This window comes from Penaeus japonicus, unplaced genomic scaffold, assembly GCF_977035675.1.
Source record: "Penaeus japonicus unplaced genomic scaffold, GWHDUDI00000001_assembly GWHDUDI00000010, whole genome shotgun sequence".
In the NCBI taxonomy this organism is placed as follows: Eukaryota; Metazoa; Arthropoda; class Malacostraca; order Decapoda; family Penaeidae; genus Penaeus; species Penaeus japonicus.
Window position 1 is genome coordinate 21,937,519 of NW_028234412.1, and position 10,000 is coordinate 21,947,518.

At 36.1% G+C, this 10,000-nt stretch overlaps 1 protein-coding gene across 1 annotated transcript in view; it reads right to left on the reverse strand.

Annotated features, from left to right (window-relative positions):
* The window catches only part of crn (pre-mRNA splicing factor crn), a 9,554-nt gene extending 8,139 nt beyond the window's left edge, over positions 1–1,415 (reverse strand). The window contains exon 1 of the mRNA XM_086540346.1: positions 1,263–1,415. Within this exon, the coding sequence (XP_086396472.1) occupies positions 1,263–1,301 (39 nt within the window). The 5' untranslated portion in view covers positions 1,302–1,415. The remainder of the gene's footprint in view (positions 1–1,262) is intronic.
* Between the last annotated feature and the right edge of the window lie 8,585 nt (positions 1,416–10,000).

Sequence of the window (10,000 nt, forward strand, 5' to 3'; positions counted from 1 at the left end):
TGAAAAAATGCATTTACCAAGTAAAATATGAATGATATTAACCCATTCATGCCGGGGGCATTCCAGCCTTGCAAGTTGCAATGCCGGGGCTCTCGAACGCATAGGCTTAAATCAATTAAATGATCGACGCCGTATGCCGGCACCCTGCGAACGGGCCCTTGAATGCGCGATACCAATGGTGTACCACCCGTCGAGAGAGGGTTAATTATATTCAAACAAATTAATAGGAAGGTTCAAATTAAACTTACACCCTAGACTTCAAAATGTGAAATATGCCCAGACAAACTGCCTTTAACGATCTTGCACCAACATGAGTGAATCAAAAGATTTAGCACTGACAGATTCCTTTGCAGAATTCTAAACTAAAGAACATGTACCAAAATATTCAGATATCTTTTTAAAATGCCATGTGATAAATATTAATATGAAGGATTCTTCACATACACAAGTGTGTTTGACCTTTAGGTGTCACTTATCAACCACACCTTGGCTGAAGCCAAAACTGCCCCAACATTACCAGGTTAAGGATGGCACATTTGAAGACTTTAACCCAATGATGACGGTGTGTCACACCCATGTGACATGGCAAATTGCCTGATGGGGCGACAAACCAGTGTGACGTCCCCGAGGCGATATTACATAGGCCCAGGATAGGGGTTTGCCAGTTCTCGCTGGGCCCACCGGGATTGGGTTAATATTTCCATTAAAAAAAAAAAAATTAACATAATCTCCACAATAGGATATTTGTATTAATCTTTAATCTGCATGGCAGAGCCATAAGGTTGCCAGATGGCAAGGACATCAACAACATTGCATGGGCAAAATCTAGCCTGCATGAATCAAACTTTGCATGCCAGGCTACAAGTACAATTATATATTTGCTAATATTTCTACTTGTCTGTATGTTTGAATCTAACTATAAATTGGGAGATGTTATTTTTCAGTTTTGGAGAGTACTTTCACAGTTATGCCGGAATAGTAAACTTTTTATCAATGAAAGTGCAATCCAGCATAAAAATTTTGACATATGCTTGTAGTCGAGGTACATAATACCATAAACTCCATATGTGACAACATTTTAGCTATCCAAGCAAATAATTACATACTGAAGAACATTTTGATATAAAAGCTCCAAAAATAAAAACAACAAATGCCGCTTTTATCATACCCTTGGCATGATCATTTATTTCTTCTTTAATCAGTATAAGGACACACAACTGATATTCTCCATTCAAAATTAATTTTATTGAATATACGCTTACCTTAGCCACTTTGGGCATTTTCTGCGGCTTGCTGGTCATGATGGATTTGTTATTTGTTTAAATTTTTAGTCCAGAATTCACACCATCACACTCGAGCTTGATGGTAAACAATCTTGAGGGGATACGAACTCAAAGGAGATCGTGCAAATACGTTTCCAGTGACGTATTTCTATTTCATCGGTGCATTATCTATATCGTATATATTGTTTGGAAAAAACTCTTCCACCGTGAATACGATAATTGTAAATATATTTGTTATATTTCCGAGAGTATGGGTAATTCTGAAAGAATGTTGTCATTCATTATAACATTGCCGGGCCGCCTCGTGCATATAGCCCGGGCGAAGGGACGTCTTCGCAAATCTCTCTGAACTGAACATTATAACATGTCAAGAAACAGTAGATTTCAAAAAGTATTTTCATGTCATGTTGAAAAAACTCTTTCTGTTTATAAATCATATATGGTGTATATACACCCGCACTTATTGATATATATATATATACATACATATATATATATATATATATATATATATATATATATATATATATATATATATATTTGTGTGTGTGTGTGTGTGTGTCTGTGCGTGTGCCTGCGAGTGTGCGTGTTCGTGTGCGTGTGCGTCTATATGTTTATCGTTATCAAGAAAATTCTACTTCATTCAATAGTGATAATATCAAATGTTTCTTAGAGTTGTTGTTTCGCTTTTCTCTTCAATTTTAATGTCTGGTAGAATAAGGTCACTTGTCATGGAATTATAACATTTTGAACATGGATATTGGCATTTACATCATTAGTATCTACGTGATTGACAGAAATCCGTCAGGTCTTGCTGATCTTACAATGTTACTGACAAACTTTCCTGTTTAAAACTTTCTCCTATCTTATAGGGAGGGGATGTTTAACTGATTTAGCGCAACATTTCAGTTTGATTCAAGTATTCTGCGCAAAGTTTTTTTTTCAGTAACCTTTTAAATTTGAGTATTGGAAATTTTGAGATGCTAGACTAAAGGCAAATTGGGCCAGTCATTCACTAACAGGTCGTATGAAGGTCGTCCATAGGAAGACTTCGCCTTCCTGGGATACACCTAAGAACTGCAGCTTGAACAGCGTATAATACTTTTTTCTAGCAATTTGAAATAATTTTTCTGGTGTTAGTGAACCATTTCCAATCTTCGTCTATAACCATCCCAGACAGATTCACATCAGAAACACGATTGAAAAGAATATCAATTTTCAGGGCTATTTGACAGTCGGCTAATATATTGAATTTGATTTCTGCATTTTGTCTTTTTGGGTATCTATTCATTTTCTTCATTAAAGGTCCATTCCGACAGGAAAGGAAGGTATTTTCGAGTACTAGGTGTGATCGGCGAGGTCGAATGCCTTTCGTAGGTCAATGGTGACATTAGTTATCTCCAGCCACTTATATAGAGCCTATCCATGAGAGAGGCCGAACAATACAGTTCGTCGTTATTATCTGAGGACGAAGAAAAATATTTTTAGAAAGAATTATGGATTTGCATGTCAAAAATACAGCATATTACAGAGGTATCATTCGCGACTGTCTGATAGCAAGTATAAAAAAATGGAGAGCTACTAGCAATATGAAATTCAGTTAGTCGGAGTGTCTGCTCCTAATGGAGTCGAGGGACGGAGCTGGTGTTTTACGCCTATACAGAGGATAGATTAAAATTACTTGGAATACAGAAGTATGATCATAAAGAATAGATGAGGATTTTTTATCCACAGAGAAAGTTTCAGAGGCTATTAGACAAATGAGAGACCATTTCTGAACATATGGCAGCGGCAAGAGATTTTTGTTGCCATTAAAAGACGTTCCATTTGGGTAGGTATAAATGTTCTTTCAAATGCAGGTCTAACGATGGGAACAGTGATTAATCATAGAAAAGATACACTGCACTCCCAACTTATGGCTCAGACTTTGAAGATCAGCAAAGTCTCATTATCACTTACAGATTCGTCATTAATGGAGACTACTTTACAAGAGGAAACTGTAAAGAGAATGGTGGATTCAATACAAATTACTGATTCATTAACAATGATAACGAAAAATGCCTTTGGGGAGATGCAGAGAGTGTCTCTTTGTAGCAGTATCTTGGAGAATGAACATGGTATTTTGAAGGATAAAAAAGGGCTAAAAGGTGGGCTGTGTGATGTGAATGCCGTCACTCACGTTCGTAACACCAGGTGTTTTACTGAAGGTATTTAACGTTTATATAAGGGAAGGAGTATCGCACATCTTTCCACCCAACAAAATCAATTTACATATTTTCCATATATAATCATGATGTTAGAGACGGAGCCTGGAAGTCCACGTGGACAGTTAATCATGTATCTTGCCATGCCCTTTTCAGGTATAAAACTAAACGCCTGTAATGTTCATAGATTCCCTTGACTTGTCCCTAACTCACATGTAATTATTCAAACCAGATATTCCGCCTATTTTCGGTTTTCTTGTAATTGCATAAACCAGTAATCGAGATGAAGACGTTGCAAACATACTGTGGAGGTCTGATGGGCCTCCTCCTTTGCATAACAGATCGAGAGTTGTTGCGTCGCTGATAGGGCAAGACCTATCTGTCTGCATCCGTCCTCGAGGAAAAAAAATTCGAGATCAGTTTCGAGTTTCAGAACGTCAGCAGTGGAGTTATCCAATTGCTGCCAAAACGAATCTGGCAGCAACTGCGGGAGTGGGGCCAGGTGTTGAAAGATTAACAACCCAGATCAGAGATTATGTGGAGGTGAAGCCCTTGCTAGTTGGGTAGACAGTATTGGTCTGACTTGGTGACGTGTTTCAGGCGTCGGTAATCACGGTATGGTAATCCAGTTCCGTCAGTTTTCTTGACGAGACGTAACGGAGATGCCCAGAAGCTCAATGTCTTCTGACAAAGACCCATTTGTTCAATTTTAGCATATTTGACTGTTAAGAGTTTTTGGCATTGGCGATGATGAATTTCCCAGAGAAATGGCGGTCGGCTGCTTGCATTCAGTTTGATGTTGAAGGGTGGGTTATAGGTGCGCTTTCTGTCGTCCGATGTAATGGGGAAGAGGGAACGAATTTGCGTCAAAATAGGGTGTTTACCATTAGGAACCCTAAGCCTGGGATGTACACAACTGTTCCGACCCTGTAGCGACGGCATGGTTTCCTCCTGTGTGAGCTCTACGTGTTGTGGGTTGTCATTGTTGTAATTTTCTGGCCGTATTTGACATCGCCGTCGTTCTGTCCAACCACGCTAAGATGCAAGGGAAAACATCGTCTGGAAAGGCTTTTAAGCATGTAACCGGCCTTGGTACAGGGTCGTTTACCTGCAGGTGACACTGGACCTCGACACACACAGACTAGGAAATGGGCTCTTGCATAGAGAAGAGACGGCGATCAATCCGTGGGTCTTGGTATTTTCGGAGGACATTTTGTAGTCGGGAATACTATGACCGACCAAAAGGGTAGTCGATGGTCACAATGTGAAACAATATGAGTTTGGCGGAGAGAAGTGTAAACAAGATCGGGCACCAGAAGTAGTGTGTGTGTGTGTGTGCGCGCGCGCGCGCGTGCGGGCGGGGGGGGTGAATTGTCCGTCAATCACCCAGGGTTTTTTTTTATAAGATGCGAGGAAAGTCTGTCATACAAAGGATTGCCACCATAGGCAGGGTCTATGGACCCCATCATAAAGTAGAATACCGAGCTTGGGGGTAGATTTACTTTTTGCTTGTCTTTTTAGACGTTGGCATATCTCGTATTCGCTCACTATTGGTAAGAGAGGGCGGGGGGATAGGTGTGCTGGCATTTCAGTTTGAGGTAGAGGGAGTAGCTAACTGAATTATTGTAAAGTCATTCATGACTCGGGTGAGTCGGCTATCTCGTTGCTTTGGGAGAGTTGATTGCTTTACTTGCTGTGTGACTGGACCATGGTTGTTTTTGCTAGGTACTTTTATTGTTGTATTTAGTTTTATTAGGGTTTAACGACCCCTGGCTTCTCTAGGTGGGTGGATGTTATTACAGGAAACCAATGTCACCTTGACCGTAGACTGTTGTGTAAAATTAGTGGTATTTTGCATTCGGTTCAGGGGCGTTGACAGCCTCAGCCCAGTACTGATGTGTCATCCATGATCCGAACTTACTTTTTGAAATCAAGTTTTCGTATGAATTTTGTTCTTTGATTGAGTAGGTGACTGGTATCTCTTTAAACCCAGGGCACCGATGGGTGATCACTAATATTTGGGAAGGGTGGGTAGGATGCTAGGCATTCATACAAATGTTTTGTTATACTTTTAACCGAGGTTAAAATTTAAAGTAGATGTGAGCTCACCATGGAAAGCGTTAAGGACGCCGTGCCCAGTATGTTGAGGAGGGGATTACTTGACTTGGGAGAAAAAATATCTATATATATATATTTTTTAGGTGCAACAAGCGGGAAATATATCTCGCGGATTACTAGCACATTTCGGCAGGTAGCCTACAGCACTTATGATGTGGCACGGGGTTAGGCCTATGATATGTGCTCTTGTGCATTTTGTCATGTAATTGGTACTCCTCTTTGCAAGAGAGAGAGAGAGAGAGAGAGATAGAGAGAGAGATAGAGAGAGAGAGAGAGAGAGAGAGAGAGAGAGAGAGAGAGAGAGAGAGAGAGAGAGAGAGAGAGAGAGAGAGAGAGAGAGAGTGAGTGAGAGTGAGAGAGAGTGAGTGAGAGTGAGTGTGCATGTGTGTGTTGGGAGACTGACATATAACGTGGCACGAGTTATTCAATAACGATGGGTGAAGAACCATGTCAAAAAAGAAGAAGAAAAAAAAACTTTGGGGGTTTAGGTTAATTATACAAAAAAAAAATTACATTTGCATTCCTTTACTTATATAATTAATAACCTGCACAAGTTATCATATACATGCTGTTGAGAGTGCATGTATTACTTTCACAAACATTTTAAGTTTAATTTAACTGCTTTTATGAACGGTTAATTTTAATAAAATGTACATGACTAATATATGTAATTCTCCTCAAGACTAAAATCATACTAAAATAGTGTTCTGAAGTCTAGATCTACTAACATTGAGCAAATTTCATTTTAGCAACATACATTCAAATATTTTAGCATGTTTCTCTCTCTCTCTCTCTCTCTCTCTCTCTCTCTCTCTCTCTCTCTCTCTCTCTCTCTCATCCCCCTCCCCCCCCACATGCCCGCACGCATACGCATATGCATACGCGCGCGCGCGCGCACACACACACACACACACACACACACACACACACACACACACACACACACACACACACACACACACACACACACACACACACACACACACACACACACACACACACACACACACGGACACGCACGCACACACACAATTATATCACTTACAATACATCATCAAAATATATCATGTTTCACTATGAACCAAATTATAATATTACATTTATTAGGTACATTAATGTAGTTTTGACAAAATACAGAGATAATGTAATTGTATAAACAGATCTGACAAAATAATTTAAAATGGGCTTTTTAAAATAATACATATTTACACAATACATAATTCTTTAACATATTTCATACAGCCAATCATAATCAATTTCCATTCTAAATGAATAAGTCTTGCCGTAAACATCAGAATACATGCTTAAAATAAAGTGAAGAATTTTTATACAACTTTAAACAATTAAGTGCAATGCATTTTTTTTTTCTTCAGTGTTAATGAAATGCAATTTTTTCATAAACATTAGAGTATTTCTCTTAAGTATTAGTTCCCACCCTAAAACAAAGGCAAAATCCTTATGATTCTGTCTTTTTGATATCGAGCTTAACCTTGACCATGCAAAAGGTTTCTATTTTATCAATACTCTTTATTAATTAAAAAAAAAAAAAAGATATTGATAACAACACTGGTGATCAATAGGTAACAACTAGAAAAACAGACCATTGATGAAGAGCTCAGACAGTTCACTTTCCATTTGTAATAATATTGTCTAATCATATGGACACAGATTTAGATTCAAAACATACTTAATGCAAAATATGCAATAACAAACAAGCATGGCAGTAAATTCTGAATCATATATCATTCTTTTCTTCACATTAGGTGTCCATATAAGACATCATGAAACATTCATGTTCTTTGAAAAGCTGCCATATTGAACTTTTTGGTGAGATTTTATCTTCTCCTTTGCTGCATTATACAAATTCTTAGAATTCTAAACTAAAATCACACTAGGACTAGACATGCCTGCTTGATTTCTGAAATCTAATGAGGGTTTGTTCCATAAAAAGGCTTTTCAAAAGACTTTTTAACATTGATGCTACAGGCATGCATCATCTACTATGGTTTTGTTTTATCCATATCATTATTTTTGTTTACACAGATGGTTCCTTAGTAGTTCTACTGGATCTCCTCTGTTTATCCCCATTCCTTTTATTTCCATGGAAAAAGGTTTTATTTATATTAATATAATAATTGTTATCAATGTTATTTTTACTATTATCATTATTATAGTTATACCAATAGTACTAATAAAAGTAATAGACTAGTAAAGTGAAAGACCCCCCAAAGTATTTAAGGAATGGGGTAAGCAGATGAGGTAAGTTTGGCCTACTAATTAACTCTTCAGGGACTGAATCCTTGTGGGATGATCAATGTGTAAAAAGAATTGTAATACAAAACCATAGTAGACAGCACATCTACAGATACACTCCCAGCATCAGCAGGTTAAACCAAGGAACTACAATCCTTTACTTTGAAGACCTATAAGTTCACATTCTGTCTAAAGATATTTCCATTGAACAGAACTACTGCATTGTTTGGGGGTTTAGTATAACTGTATATCATATATCTGGAAAATGTGTTTTACCTCTTTGCTACAGGTATACCTTGTCTGTCTTCTAAATGAGGTTTCAGAGGTGAACCTATATATAACCCAAAATTTTGACTTAGAGCAATTTCAATATACTGTTATACAATTATTTTTAAATTTCTATGGTAAAATCCAGAGTACCTAAGTGATTAACTGCCTTTTGTTAAAATAGTGCACTGATAATTGAAATATTAGCATCAAATTGCTAACAAAAATAATACATGCATAAAAATGAGTAAATTTCAAATAATCCTTCTATTGTGTACACACTACATTTAGACAAAATGTTTTCCATAACACACTCCATCACAGCAATACTTCTATCACTGCAATGTAAACTTTACAGAAATACGACTTGTTTGATTATCTTGTTGCTTTGTATTTTGTAAAACTCATTTAAAATTGCAGTAAAGCCACCTTTCAAAATTCTGAACACTTTCTTTATTGTCTTTACACATGGTTTCACGCATATATGCTATATTAAAAATATCAGTATATCTTACAAATTTGAACCATTTCAAAAAAATTATTATGAAACAAAAAAGAGAGAATGAAGGATATTATACAAATCAATGAAAAGGCTATAAATGCATTTTCTTATTAAAATGTACAATGCTTCTTGTGATAAAATACCTTTCTGACACCACAGTCTGCTACTTACAGAAGTAGGAAATTTACAGTAAACAAGGATTCACTGCCTCATACAAAGAATGTAAATTATATAAAAAGAATATCAGTTTATAATATCAAATTCATATTACTCTATGCAGAGGTATACAGATCCATATAAACAATAAAAGCTGGGCCAAATATTTTTTCTGATGATTAACACATGCAAATTACTGCTATTAATACATCTACATGCCTCTTGTCAGTTACACTAGTTAACTATGGACAATGAAAACATCTAAAAATTATTTTTAAGGAAGAAGAAGGAGAAGAAGAAGAAAAAAATTACCTTACATATAGGTTGGGAAGTACTGCCAATGGTTTCAGACTTTAAAACTATCCACTACTTATAAACTTATATATTGAAGAGCACTGATTACTGCAACCAGTAGGAACTGTCCCTAAAATTACTAGTGGTACTGGTCCAAAAAATTAACAATTAAAAAAGTAACCATTTTCTTATGGTTTACAGTTTCCATTATATAAAGTACAAGTGAAGGGCATGTCAAAATCCCAAAGTTCCACCATTACTTCCCAACTCTGCATGTAGAAAAATAGTTTACTACAGTTTAGTATATGATTGCAGAGGAAAAAAAATAACTCAAAATTATTCAGTTTGAACAGCTGAAAAATAAACATCTTTGCTCACTTCTACATGTTAATATATATATATATATATATATATATATATATATATATATATATATATATATATATATATATATATATATATATATTTTGGCTTGATGTTCATGAAATATGAAACCTTTTCATTCCACACCACTCTTAAATATATTAAATATGCTTTCCAATCTCACGAATAACAAAAGAATGAAACAGAAAATACATAGGAACACAATTTACATACTTTTTCAATCAAGAAGGCCAATAAACACACTCAGATCAGGAAGTTGTTTCTTTTATATAAATATGACTGTAAATAAATGAGTAAGGTAGTGATATGTGGTTTACAAAACATTTTCTTATCCATATAATATATTCAATAACAAAAAAATATATAATGTGTAGCATGAACAGATATAAAGGATATAAAGTAATTCTCAATTCTTTTTCTAGGTTAAAAAGTTCTTAGAGAAATATTAGATGAAACTGGTTTTGTGGTTCCTCGATTAGCAGAATATGTCACATATGAAATGCTCATCTCATAACATAACTTAAGTCACTATAAATAGT